Below are 15121 nucleotides of genomic sequence, written 5' to 3'. Positions count from 1 at the left end.
TCAAGCTTTTGTATCTTCTGCCCAAAGGGAGAGGGAAGAGGAGAAAATGATCGGGGTGGGAGGGGTTCTTGGTGATGTTGGTTGCTTTCCTGTGGCAGCGGGAAGTGTAGACAGGAGTCAATGGAGGAGAGGCTGGTTTGAGTGATGGACTGGCTGCATTCGCAACTCTGAAATTTCTTACGGTCTTGGGCAGAGCAGTTGCTATACCAAGCCGTGATGCATCCATAAAAATTGGTAATATTCATCATGAACATGCTGAATTTCTTTAGCCTTCTAAAGAAGTAGTGACACTGGTGTTCTTTCTTGGACATAGCATCAACGTGGCTGAATCAGTACAAATTGTTGATGATATTTACGCCAAGGAACCCGAAGCTCTCGTACATCTCAGGAGTAAAGGAAGTGTTGGGGATTACATACCAAGGAAATTGGGAGGGCAAAGAGAGGGCATGAAATGTTACTGGTGAACATGGTTAAAAAAATCCCTAAGTATATTAAGGGCAAGAGGGTAACCTGGGAAGGAGTAGGGCCCATTAGAGACCAAAATGTCAATCCTTGTGTGGAGCCAGAGGACTTAGATGAGGTCATAAGTGAATACTTTACATCTGCATTCACTAAGGAGAAGGACATTGTAGTTGGAGAATTCAGTAAAATTTTAGAAATGTTATCATTACAAAGGTTTTGGATGCCTCAAAGTGGAGAAATCCCCTGGGTCCAGTGAGATGTATACCAGGCTGCAGTGGGAGGAAACTGCTGGAGACCTGAAGGAGATTTTTAAATTTTCACCGGGGCATAGATGAGGTGTCAGATGACTAGAGGACAGCAAATATGGCACCTTTATTCAAAAAGGGCAACAGAGGTAAGCAAGGTAATTAGAGGCCTGTGAGTCTTACATCAGTGACAGAGAAGTTATTGGAAACAATTCTGAGGGGCAGGATTAACCAAAGACAGTTAACATGGCTTTCTAGGGGAAAATCCTGTCTGACTAATTTGATTGAATTTTTTTTGAAAGGATAACAAAATGTACTGATGAGGGCAATGCAGTTGATGTGGTCTATATGGATCTTAGTAAGGCTTTTGACAAGGTCCCACATGGGAAATTGGTTAAAAAAAGGTTTGAGCCCACGGTGTCCAAGGCAAGTTGGCTAAATTGGACCCAAAATTGGTTTGGTAATAGGAAGCAGAGGGTGATGGTGGAAGGTTGTTTTTGTGATTGGAAGCCTGTGACCAATGGTGGATCACAGGGATCAGTGCTGGGACCCCTAATTATTTGATTATGAAGGCAGGAGGCATAAGTTTACAGATGACACAAAAATTAGCAGTGTAGTTGATATCGAGAAGGATAGTCATGGGCTATAAGATGATATTGATCAGTTGGTAAGATGGGCAGAGCAATGTAATCCTCATGAGTGCAAGGTGATGGACATTGGGTGGGCCAGTAAGGTTAATATGTACACATTGAATTGTAGGGTCATAAGGAGTATTGAGTAACAGAGAGACCTTGGGTGTACAAGTCTAAGGATCCCTGAAATTGGCAGCACAGGTAGGTAAGGTGATGAGGAAGGCATGCGGGTTATTTGTCTTCATTAGTCAGGGCATAGGATACAAGAACAGGGAGGTTATGGTACAACTTTTTACAGCTGCAGTACTGTGTATAATTCTGGTTGCCACACTATAGTAGGGTGTGATTGCAGAGGAGATTCACCAGGAAGTTGCATTTCAATTATGAGGAGGGACTAGGTTTGTTTTTCTTGAAGTGGAGGCAGTGAGAAGGGACCTGATAGAGGGAAACAAAATTATGAGGCACGTATATAGGGTTGATAGTAGGACATTTCTCCCACAGCAGAGGTGTCATAAGCTAAAGGAAATGGGTCAAGCATTAAGAGGTTTAGAGGGAATCTGCAGAAAAAACTTTTCCACCCAGAGTGTGGTTAGAACCTGGAACACATTGTATGAGTGAGCGGCAAGAGGCAGGTACTCTGCAGGAAAATGCAGTATGGTTTTCATAGAACTTTAACAATAGTACCATACCTGGAAAATATTCATCAGGATCCAACTGTATTTTTTTTGCAGATAAGCAGAATGTATGCAGCTGCTTATTCAGCAAGTACAATCCTGGTTGATGGAATCAGTTAAAGTTGAATCAGAGTGGCTACTTTCCCATCCAAGTTTTTATATCTGGAATGCCATTGCTACTAAGAGTACTAAATTTTCTAATTTTTCAGAACATTTTGTAAGTCACTGTATTTTGACAAATCTTTTGTGTATCTGACCTTAAAGATAACTTTTCAATAAAAGCAGTTTTGATAATTCTATCTTTACCATGGTCGATCACAATAGGATAAAGTGGCTGGGTGGCGCGGTGATTAACTTACTGAACTAGCAGCCAGACTTCTGGACAACTGACCTGGATCCTCCAATGGGAGCTGGGGAATTTAAAGAAAAGATCTGGTCTCAGTAACAGTCACCGTGAAACCACTGGATTGCTGTCAAAAAATACTCGGTTCATTGCTGTCCTTGAGAGGGAGAAAATCTGCTCTCTTTACACATTCTGGCCTATGTACGACTCCAAACCCATCAATGTGTGTAATTCTTTACTGGCTCCTGAATTCAAAGGCAATTAGGGATGGACAGTAAATGTTGCTATTTTATTTATTAGTTTATTCATGGGATGTGGCCATGTCCACATCCTATGAATAAACTAATAAATAAAATAGCTTCCACCTGTCCTTAGACATCTGAGCTTCACAGAGGAATAAAATGACACTTACAGCTTTCGTGAGCAGACAATAGGCTATCCTGTTATTGGAATTGACAAGAAAATAAAATTTCTTGTAGTTTTCCAATTCCCTAACTACCAAATTACTTGTACATTTTCCACTGCAATTCGTCTTTCGTCAAACGAAGGCCTGGAACCATTGCTCAGCTGCTTGAATGTAATGTGTTAAGTCACAGCACATGTTTAGATTTGTTAACGATCTGGTCCTTTTGACTGAAAGGTGCACCTTCTGCGTAGAAACCACGTACATTAAAAAAATTAAAAATCTGAAATTAAAGCAGAAAATGGCTCCTGAGTTGTCCTTTAGCATAGGAGACCATTCTGTGCATCTTGACTGTGCCAGTTCTTTAACAGAGCTATAGAATTAGTTCTGCCTCTCACCTCCCCCACTCTTACCTCATGTCAAGATTCCTTTCAAGTAAATGCTGAATCGACTTTATCCACCCTTTCAGGCAATGCATTCCAAATCATCATAACACAGTATGTCAAAACAAAATCTCATCTTATACCACCCCCCCCCCCCCCTCCAATTTCTGGTATTTTTGCCAATTATCTTAAGTCTACGGCCTCTGGTTACCAACCCTCCTGTCAGTGGAAACAGTTTCTCCTTGTCTATTTTTGTTTTACTTTTGAGCTGGTTACTTCAGGCTGAAAATTAGAGTAATGATCCCACCAATTTTGCCTTCTCCACAAGCAAATATGCAGGACAGAGGACCCTACATCACACTACTGCACGACATCAGATGCTGCTGCCGCAGTGCATTGTGGCACAGGAGGAGCAGTATTTCAATGCATCATTATTACTCCAGAAAAAGCTTGATTTATTCTTCAAGATTTATGTAACAGTTATAAAATTGCTTCCTGCTGGGAGCAAAATGGAAGCCACAGCTGGAAGGGAGTTTTTTTTTCAACTGCTAAAAAAGCTGTTATTGCTTCTACACAGCATGTGCATAGAAGTGTGGTATTTCAATGTGACTGTCACAGTCATTGCCTTCAAATAGAACTGAGTTTTCCTTTATATTTCATTCAGACTTTAGTGATCAGCTACTTGAGGTTGTTGGCCTTGAAGGTGCCATGGAGATGGGACAGATTTACACTGGACTGAAGAGTGCCGGGAAGCGACTGGCTCAGTGTTCTTGCGTCACCATCAGGTAGCTATCCAAATCTATCTGTTTACTCATTACTTCTGCGATAAATTGATCAGATCCACTGATACCATTGCAGCTTTCACACAACTCAGTGGGAACTTTTAACTGAGGCACCTGGAATAATAGAATGAGGGTGCAGGTTCAGATCCTGCCACAGCAGATGGAAAATTTCAATTTGGTTAATTAAATCTGTAATAAGAAGCTAGTACTGATCATGGCAACCAGCAAAATACCAGACTGTCATTAAAACTCATCAGGTTCACTGAAGTCCTTTGGGGAAGAAGATCTGACACACATTGATTTTTGACAAATTATGTGAGATTGACTTTTACTTGTCCTTTATCATGTTCTCTCAGTTATATCATACAAGCAGGAAAAGTAATAATTAAACTGCACACCCAGCATTGACTTAGCCACATGGAATTACAAAAGGTAAAAAGTACTCCTCAGGAATATCTGGGAATATGCACTTAAATTTACTTACTAGGACACAGGAGGTTGCCCTTCAGCCCATTGCTCCAGGCTGGCTCCCAGCAGAACAAATCGCATTGGTCCCATTCCCCTTTTCGTTATTTCCCTGTACTCCTCTCTCAGATGCCCAACAATCTAATTTACAGTTGCCAGTTAACCTGCCAGCTTTGGGATGTGGAAAGAAACCGGAGCACTGGACAGAAACATCCAGAGGCAAAAGGAGAATATTCAAACTCCACACCTGGTCAGGAACAGCCAGATTTAGTCATTCTCAGATTTAGACCCTCAGCCAACATTCAAGACTCTATTACCATCTCTGGGTATATCCTATTCAACTAGCAGGAGAGATCCACCATGAAGTTGGAAAGGAGAGGTCCTGGCGATCATCAATAATCAACTTTGATATTTCAGGCTCAGTAGCATGATTATTGATCAAACTACCCACATGTTGTAGGATAAAGGTTCTAAACTAAGACTGCAGCAGATGGTAGGAAAGTCAACACACAGGAAGAAATTATTTGCCCTTGTCCCCACCAATGTACTTGTCATAGAACCTTCTGTCCATGACGTTATTAGTAGGAGTGCTAACAGCAGAGTCTTTGAGGAGATGAGATCCCATCTTCACATCAAAGACCCCAGTGTTTTGTCCCACTCTCATTGACTTAAGTGGGACAGGTTCTGAATGTGAACTAATCCAGAAGCTCAGAATCAATAAGTAGATAAATTAGGGTCCACTACATTTTGTAACTTCATGGCCTGACATATCCCCTCACACCGTTGATGACTAGGAGCTTGCACAAGGGAAACCAAGCAGCAGTAGAGGTCACAAGGTTACAGACATGTTTGGCCCACAAAAGGAATCATGTGTATTCCCCTCTAAAGGCTGGCACATTTAATGTTTGTGCATGCCTTGAAGGGACTACCTTGAGTACGCAAGGGGTAGAGAGGAACATACAGGAGCAGCAACAGGTCTGCCTAAAAATGAGATGCCACTCTGGTGAAATGACAACATAAGACTTCATGCAAGCCAAACAAGGGTAATAACATTCTGCAGATAGAGCAATAACCACAACCGATGCACCCAAAGTTCTGTTGTCCTGCCACGGTTAATTATGAACTGCAGTGGACTGTTAAAAAACCAATAGGAAGATCTTCCCATCCTTGTGCATCGGTGTAAAACACAAGCATGAAGCATCAGTTGACTTCGCATTTCCACTCTCAGCTCAACCACTCCATCCATCAACAACATCCAGGGGTCACCAGAAATTTAACTTAACCAGCCACTAAAGATAAGATAAGAGCATGTCAGAGGCTCAAATATTCTGCAGCAGGTGAGTATTCACTTGCCTGGATGAATGCGGCACACCTTCTAGAACAGAGCGGTCCAATTGATTGACACCCCATCCATCACTTCAACGTTCACTTCGGCAGTAGTGCACCTCAGCCACAGTGTGTACAAGATGTGTTGCAGCAACTTGCCACTACCTGGAAGGACAAGAGCAAAGGCTCATGGAACACCAGTACCAGCAAGTACTCCTCCAAGTCACACCTGATTTGGCCATACAGTGAAACTCTGATCATTCAGCAGCCTTTAAACTTTGGTGGTACCAGACCAGCAGATTTTCTGGACTGTTGGATGTTACTCCTATTAATACCCACATTCAATGTTAGTTCATTTTTATTTTAATATGTTACATGGTAATATCATAAAATTTCTACTGAATGCTGAGAGTTTAAAGAGAGCAGGAAATATACGAACACTCCGGATCCTGGCTCTGGCCACAAACCTACCCATGATCCTGACCCCTGGTATTCCGGGCCACGCACCTACTTGCCCTCTGGAGCCCTGGTTCATGTTCTGACCCAGTGATTGAGCCAGGTGCCACAGCATTAGGAAGTCCAAACAAATGGATGCTGAATTACTGGAGGTTTACTAAATATCACTGATCCTTTAGTGTGGCTGCATCAAAATCCTAAATGTACTTTCATTAAATGGGACATAGTGGTCCAGGAAAGGGACATTTAGGGATTGACAATAAATATTGCCTTTACCAATAGTACCCAGTGAATAAAAAGAAATATCCCTACATTATTCCCATACCAGTATTGTGGTTATATCACCCTTTAAAAATACGCATACCACAAAAATATTCTGAGCACAGGACTAACTGCATGTAATTATTTACAGAACAACTAAGCTGCTGCCTATGCAGATTGATGGGGAGCCCTGGATGCAGCCTCCTTGTACTGTAAGTGCGAATTCTACCTCTAGCTATGCTATGTATTGATGCATCAACTTCTTCATAATGCCAACATCACTGTTCCTTTATTTTACTTAATGTTAACACCTCCAAACAAATACCATGGCAAAACCCAACTACACGTTAGTGTTTAAAAAGATGTTAGGAGGATTTTTTTTAATATTCCTGGAATCAAAGGTCGTAGATTCAAACCTCCACTGTAACCCAAAGCTCCAAGATTAGACATAATTAAGGCCAATTTTTCTGTGCAATATGGAGGGAGTGCTGCAGTCAGGAAAGAAAATGAGTGTTATACTAAGATTGGTTCAATTACAGAAGATTATTCAGAGAGATGCAGGAACGTCTGCCGTTGTCCTGATCAACAATACCTCCTTAAACAACACCAGAAATTGATGATTAACAGCAGCAAGGTTATGGGATCTTAGCTACTGGGTTTGTCTACATGAGAACATTAGTTATAATTAATGATTGTGAAGCATGGTGAGTCAGTTTGGTGAGTTTCCTACAATCCAGCATGAACTCCTGGTCAGGCTTTAGTTCCATGGTTGGACTGCTGGTTGCTGTAAAATTAGATTCCTGCCCCTGGGTTATGAAAGAGAAAATTCACAAGGGTTCTGTCAGTGTTACCAATCCCATTTTGGATCCTGGGTTACAGCAGGGTTAGGGTTCACTATTTCACCCACTTCCCCTCCACATGTCCCTTTAGTTAAGCAGTTACAAGTTTTCATGACAAAGGATCACACATGACAATAGTTGCTTGAGGAAGGTCCAGCACTGTCAGTACCTGTAAGGTGGCAGAACATTAGCGAGGAGATAATGTTTGTCAGACAGCATGAAAGACTTCACAGCTTTCCAGTGACTTTTCAGAAAAAGGAAGACATTCCTGTTTTCCTTGCCACAGATGGTCAAAGCATAGGAAGAGTCATGGACAGTAGAAGCCACTTTATCATTGAGATGAAACGTGATAAACTAGATCCACAATTCAGGAAAGTACAGTATAAAATCGAAGTTACAAGTGCAAATAATAACAAAACAGACTGCCAACAATACAGCAGTATATTATAGCTGACCCGAGTCAACAACTTGCAGACTTCCCCAGCCCCTGACGTCTTCTGTTAGTGCTCATCATGGGAAGTCGAGCTTATTGTCATGGGCACAAGTACAGTGAGATACAGTACAATGAAAAACTTGTATCAACATCACAGGCATGTAGGTACAGACAACACACTGGATATAAATGTTTTCAGTACTGAGGTGAGCTCTAAAATGGAGCACCATCAAGAGATGTTTCATTTTAGAGCTCACCTCAGTACTGAGAGCTGCAGCTTCTGGTGTCCTCCACTTCCCACCAATATTTTCTATAGATGAGCACTAATGGAAGACATCAATGAATTGCGGCATGATCACGAGAGAGAGAGCAATATAGCTCCATAGAGTAACCATATTATTCACATTCCCCACTTAACCTGTGGAGCTTTCTTCAGATAATGGACAATAACATTCATCTTCAGTACAGACATAAAATGAATGGTTCCAGATTGGTCATGCTTTATACACCCTAACATCTTTCACATCCATTAACTATCCACCAAGGATAAATTAGTGACTGCTGTTGAAAACTTGATAATACTACCGACAGAACAGAATTTATGTGACGAAATGTCCCTTTTCATCCACATTCATTTTTTTTTGCTTGTAAGATTCTACCAAAATAACTTTCTTAGAACATTTAACTTTTATCTCTGCAAAAAATATGCATAGTTCTATATTTAATCCTTCCTTTTGGATTTCTCTCAACTCCCAGCAACCTGTTTCCAGGCTTCTGCCAAACCTGGCCTAGATCTGACCATTAGGACAGTTGCGTGAGCAGTCCTGGAGTGCAGAGAAGCAGCTTACCATCTGCTCAATGCTTCACCTTGTTGGCATGGTCAAGGTCGGGAATTACCATTAACCCAAAAACCACCACTCCGTGGAGTTTGCCGTGCCAGTACAGATTTTCAGGTGACAGCAGCAAGTAACTGGTATGTAGGTGGCAGGTTAGCAGTGCCCAGTTCACAGCCATACAATAATCCATTGACTAAAGTGTCCATTGGGCCACAATCTAGCAGACTTATACTGCACCCAGAATTCCCATTCTATATAGTTGTATGAAAAGGAAGCTTGTGGAATTAATCCCAGCATTTAATTGCCCCTTTTGTTAACAATAGTTGAATATAAAAATCTATTTTTTTTATATTTGTAGTTTCATTTAGGAATAATCTCTCCCAGCAGCATTAATGGGAAGACCAGTGGAAAGTTTTTATTTGTTCCAATGGAATTGTTGACATTTCCTTTGTATAAACTCTGCTTTTGGTTGAGGTTTTAATTTACCTTTAGTGTCCATTAAAAATTTAGTATTTACTTAGTAAATCACAACTACATAATGTTAAAATAATCTTTTCACATTATTCAAATCTTGGAGATAGGCAGGAGTGGAATGGCTAGAGTTGGTTCCACAAAATGTGGAACTGAGCATTTAGAACTGATGTCAGGAAGAATTTTTTTTGTATTTACATAGAGTTCTTGACCCGAGAGATGTGTGGATACTCAGTCATTGAATATGTTGGGATTGATATATTTTTGGAATCTAAAGAATGTAAAAAGATACAGGGATTAGTCAGGGAACTAGAGTTGATGCATAAAATCAACCATGATCTTGTTCAATGGAACAGTAACAGGAATGGGCCACGTGGCTTTTTATTTTTGTTCTTGTGTTTACAGAAAGAGGGTCAAGTGGGATCTGAGGATAGTGAGAACTTTTATCATTTCAACACCATTACTAACAGTTTGCAGCACAAATATGGAGTTATCCAGTTCAACCCTTCACAACCTTTGGGGTTCCTGGTCCATAAGTGCTGTTTTGCTGAAAATCATGATGTACAAATATAGTACTACTTAACAATTAACCAATTTAAGACTTGTCTGTAATATTTTCCAGATTAGAATTACTCACAGAAACCAGGTCCCCATGCTCTTGGGACCTCCTGCAAAGGCAAGCTTACTTTTCTGGAAAAGGAGAAATCGCAGCAGAGATTAAAATGTGCAGGAAAATGTTACAGCTGAAGATTATAATGTTACAAGAAAGCCCTCTGGACAAATGAATATTTTCTTTTTACTTTAGATGTTTTATTTTTATTCTACGTTTGTATCAGAGTCATTGGACTTAAACACTGTACAATAACAACACATAACTTGGACTTGAAATGAAAATAACTTTGTACTATTTAAAATGAATCTATGACGTTAAATGATGAACTCTCCAAGAACAAACAGAATCAGTAAATACTTTGGTGTTTTCAGTTTCCATATTTCAAATCTTTGTTCTAGTGTCCTGGGAACCATGGAGCAAAAAGTAATGCAAAGCTCCAGGATGCAATCCAGATTCACTAATGCTACAACAGTAAAACAAATCGACTTCAGCTGTCTCATTCTGACCAATGCATATTGCCTAACAATTTTTCCACTTTCACATCATCATCTCAGAGCTGCAGGCAGTTCTGAGACAGCAACAAGAAATTTGCATTCTGGGATTGTGTATGTACCAATGTTTTGAAATTGCAAGTTCCATACCTTGCACTTTGATTAAACAGCCCATAGTTTCATGTCAAAACATGACAGTACATAACGATGAATCAATTTTCCTGCTGTGATATCATTGCCATAGCTAAATAACATTTATGGTAAAATATAATTAAATGGCTGCACCAATATTCCTAATATTGGCAAAGACTGAGAAACTTAGAGAAAACTAGTTGTACCGACATTCAGAGGAAGCTGTGCTTAGAAGCCTGACCTGTGTGTGTGCATCATATACATGGTTGCAAAACATCACTGGTATTCAAGTTAAACCTATGCATCAGCAGTGGTCGTGTTTACGTGTAGATTATCATTCTTGATGTAGTATATCAGTGGCAACGGTAGGCTTGTGCGTTCTGTGTGTCAGTTTACAATCATCAGCCTTAACAATGTGTCTGAACATAAAAGGTGCAATAATTATTGAAAAAATAAATAGGTCTTACATTGTAAAAGAAGCCAAATACATAGCACTTGTTTTTATATTCTTTGTGTTTGCTACATTGAAATAGAAATGCCACTAAACACACTACTAGTATAGTGAGAAGGTCCATATCTATTTTGAATGTACTGTAAAGCTGTTAGAAAATACTTACTTTTAGCTGTTTGGATAATGTAGGGTTTTCATACCTGTATATTGTTAAGACTTTGAAATTTATGTAAAATAAAGTCCACCAATGTAATGTTTCCCCTTGTCAGTTGAATTGCTTTTGGCTGCTTGCATGGTATTGTGTAGATCTGTTATGTACCATGTTTATATGTAACCTAAAATGGATATTGTTTTAGAACAAATAAAAAGAAAAGCAACAAATAAAAAGAAAAGCAGCTTCCTTGTGCTGAATGTCATTATTACATACCAGGCATATAACAAACACCCCTGCATTTTACCAATTTTTTTGTTGACTAATATGGGATAGCGGTAGGCCAGAAGATTACTTCTGTAATTACAGAGGAGAACAATGAAGTAACTCACTAGGGCAGCTAACATCTATCAAGAGGAGGAACAGAGAACATTTCTGGTCAATGACCTTCCATCAGAACTAGAAAAAAATTGGAGGTACAGAAGGAGAATAAAATGGAGACTGCCTGGAAGGGTGGAAGACAAAAAACAATGGTACAAGGCAAAAGGGTAGTGATAAGGGGATAGGAAACAAAAGCAAGGACTGAAGCAGAAGAGGAAATAGCAGAATCATTTTCTGAAACTGTTGAACCTCAAGGGATGCAATGCATTGTTCTTCAAGCAGACATTGAGGTTCATTGCAATAGTAGAGGAGCCTGACAGAGTGGGAACAGGATGGAGAATTATAGGGGTAGCTGAGTGACAGCTCAGGGTTACACTTGAAGGCTGAACAGAGGCATTCCATAAAGCAGTCACACAATCTGGATTTAATCTTTTAAATGTATAGGAGATTATACTGTGAAGAGCAAATATAGTACATTAAACAAAGTAGTGAAGGTGAATCACTGTTTCTAGGGGAGAGTGTTTGGAGCCCTTTGCAATAGGAAAGGGAAGATATGGTAATTTCTGTGCTTGCTTGGTGAAATGCTATGTGGATGAGAAGATGAGATAGAAGAAAGAATCAGGGTATTGTGGAAGGAAAATAATAATAATCATGGGGAGGACAAATCATGCTGGAGGTGCCAAAAATGTGAAGACTGGAGGTGCAGGAGATGAAAAGAGAAATCCTATTATACTTCATAGGAAGGAGGGAGACCAGGAGTGTGGGAAATGGGACAGCTGTACTCAAAGGCCTAAGGTGGAGAGTTTGTGGTAAAGGTAAAAGGCAGACATATCAGAGACATTTGTCTGGAAGGTGGCAACTTCACTTCTGTACTGCTTTCTGAAGGTATAGTATTCACTGACAGGCAATACATTCTGTTAGGTTAATTAAAAGATTCCACTGGAATTGGGAAAAATAAATTATTCTTTCTCAGTAACACTAATGATTTTTTTTACATAGTTTCACGTCCTTAAGATTGCAAATAATGCTCTAGTTTTGATATTTATGTCTTCATGTAATAATGATCAACAGTTATTTATCATTCTCCAAAGGCATACCATTGCCTAATTATTAAATCCACTGTTTCCAAAAAATAATTCTTTTGGTTTAGAGAGATTCTTTGTGTGCTGTCTTTGATAGTTACCAACATGGTTAAGCACTTCTAACCAGCTCTGATAGAGGGGCTTTAACCTGAAACATTAACTCTGTTTCTCCTTCCACGGATGCTGCCTGATCTGAGTGTTTCAAGCATTTTCTGCTTGTAACCAGTTTTCTTTTCCCTGCATGTTTATTACCTCTTCTAGTTGTAGAAGCCACTCTAAATGGTTGCAACAAATAAAAAAGTCCCTAAAGGTGAATTTATTCAAGCATGGAAACTAGATTTTTGGGAGACTCAACGCTTAACAAAACTGAGGTAGAAGCCATTGCCCTGAGCACTTTGGCTGAATTGGATATTTAAGAATCTAATCCAAAGATTCCTCTTCCCATTGAGCTAAACAGTGGGGATCAAAAAGTTAGTTAATGCTTTGGAAGAGTTCAAGATTGGAAGTGAACAGTGTGCCATCATGGATATGACTTATGATTTTGATGAAGGCCATTTCATTGAAATGGCAAGGAGGAAGGCAGATTGCAAAGAGTTAACCATGACTTATGATAAAGTTGAACACAGACTTTGGGTTCTGGGAGGGCAACATGTTCAAAGAGTTGGAGAGGAAGGAGAGAATGAAAATGGGGAGCGAATTTTTCAAAGATCAAAAGTATGAGGGTAGTTTTTATGAGATGGAATAACAAAGGGGTTTTTGAAAGGGGGAGAAACCATTTTGCTCAAAAATGCTTGCAGGGGGGAATGACAGACAACATACAGCTAAATAGATCAACATCTGGTTTAAATAGGTTAGATCTGCAGAAATAACTAGACTAGACAAAATAAACTGTGAAGCACATACTTTTTTCCTCACTAAGTTTCCTTGTACAGTAGCTAATTTTTTGTTTTGCTGAAAGAATTAGATTTACTTGATGAACCCCAAGAACATCAGATCGTTGAGCACCAGCAAAGGGGCAGGGAACAAGTTTGCAATTGGTGATAGCTAATGATACAGATGCAGTTTGATTTCTTAAAGCTCTAAACAGCATACAACAAGAGACAGCTAATCAGCCAGATTGCACTTAATCCAGAACACGTAAATGTTATGCATGGTAATGTGCAACAATATCATCTGTCAAATAGCACCAATCTTCAATAAACTATAATATTTAAAGCAGTAATCTTAAAATAGATTTTTTTTCTCAATGCTACTTCTTGCCTCCCCTGTGAAGGTGCATATTTCTTGCTGGGAGACATTACTTCTGCATCTCATCTATTATCTATTTATGAGCCTCCATAGCGTGTGGTGAAAGTCCACCGATCCACAGGAGAAACCTGTTTCAAGCTTTCAGAAGGCTCTATAGCGAGATCAAGGACTAACCCAGTGCCACCAACCACTGCCCTGGCTGAGATCAGTTTAATACAGCACACACAGAGACGTGCCTGAACAGCACGCCTCAGCCAATGCAACTCACTGAAATGTCAGGAGGACTCAGGAAAAGACACCTGACGGCTTGATTTATTAATTTATCTTCTGCAGATTGCTGTGCATGAGTAGTGTTACTCAACCCCTTCCCCCAATCACCTCAGAAACCAACAGATTATTGGAACGTCAGCAGCCCAGAATGAGGTATCTGGGAGAGAGGAGGCTGCAAGTTGTTCCAGTGCTGCACTGGAAGAAAAGGAATTCTGCAGAGCAATCAGACGAGGACTGACGTGGCATCCTGTGGAAGAATGCTGTTGAGGCATTACCCCAGGGAATTGGCTATGGTTAACAAACCTGCAGTCTGCTCTTAAGATCCCGTATTTGCCACTTTCATACACCTTTCCCCAAAAGATTTGACTCCTGCTCTGACTGCCTGCATCACTGGCCTTCTCCAATACTTCACTAAGGTGACTGCACATGTGATTTCTAATGCTGAATCTGGCACAGTTATATAAAAGGTAAAGTGATCTATTTACCCAACACTGCTGCATTTTCCAGAAAAGGGATGAGAGATAACAAATACTGGAAATAATCACAAAGACCCTTCATTCTGACGAAGTATCTTTGACCTGAAAGGTTAATTGTTTCTCTTTCTGCTGCCTGACCTGCTGACTGTGACATCTCTATACATACAGTACCAATAACAATAATATATCCCTAGGAGCTTCACAGAAGGCAAGTTCACCCTAAGCCAAAGAGGGAGTTATGAGGATGTGTGACCAATACTTTGGCCATAAGTGCGTTTTAAGAGGTGACATAGAAGGGAGTGAAACAGAGAGAAAGGAATTCCAGACCTTGGAGCTCAAACAGCAGGGACAGTAAATTGATGAAAACTTAGGGAGCTGCTAGAGGCCAGACTGAGAGGAGTGCAGAGATTTTAGGTTTACAATGCTGGAGGAAGCCCAATAGGGAGGGGTATGGCCATGAAGAGCTTTGATAACAAGGATCAGAACTTGAGTCATTAAACTGGGCAGAAAGCCAATGCAAGTCAGTAACCACAGAACCAATGGCTAACAGGACTTGATGCAACTCTCCCTATCTCATATGTGATGACCTCGCCATTACAACCCAAGGTCAGCTGACCCGGTGCAGATCTGGAATTATACCAGGACCACCCTGTCTGGACAATTTAGTTACAGGATGCTTTAAACAACAGAGGTCCGCTTGATTTTGTACTACTACAGAAAACGGACACTCAGAAAGAGACCAATCACTTTGTCTTGACTTCTGCACTGGCAAAGTCAATAATAAAAATAAATAGCAACATGATAAAGAATGGGCA

At 40.2% G+C, this 15121-nt stretch overlaps 1 protein-coding gene across 6 annotated transcripts in view; it reads left to right on the top strand.

The window, feature by feature from the left end:
• Window positions 1-11066, top strand: part of LOC127571220 (diacylglycerol kinase beta) — a 450652-nt gene extending 439586 nt beyond the window's left edge. For all 6 annotated transcript variants that reach the window (XM_052017450.1, XM_052017424.1, XM_052017441.1 and 3 more), the window contains 3 exons: window positions 3807-3927; window positions 6584-6644; window positions 9634-11066. In XM_052017450.1, coding sequence (XP_051873410.1) covers window positions 3807-3927; window positions 6584-6644; window positions 9634-9732 — 281 coding nt within the window. In that variant the 3' untranslated portion in view covers window positions 9733-11066. The remainder of the gene's footprint in view (window positions 1-3806; window positions 3928-6583; window positions 6645-9633) is intronic.
• The last annotated feature ends 4055 nt before the right edge of the window (window positions 11067-15121 follow it).

Source organism: Pristis pectinata, chromosome 1 (assembly GCF_009764475.1).
Source record: "Pristis pectinata isolate sPriPec2 chromosome 1, sPriPec2.1.pri, whole genome shotgun sequence".
In the NCBI taxonomy this organism is placed as follows: domain Eukaryota; kingdom Metazoa; phylum Chordata; class Chondrichthyes; order Rhinopristiformes; family Pristidae; genus Pristis; species Pristis pectinata.
This window is presented reverse-complemented; position numbering and strand designations above follow the sequence as displayed.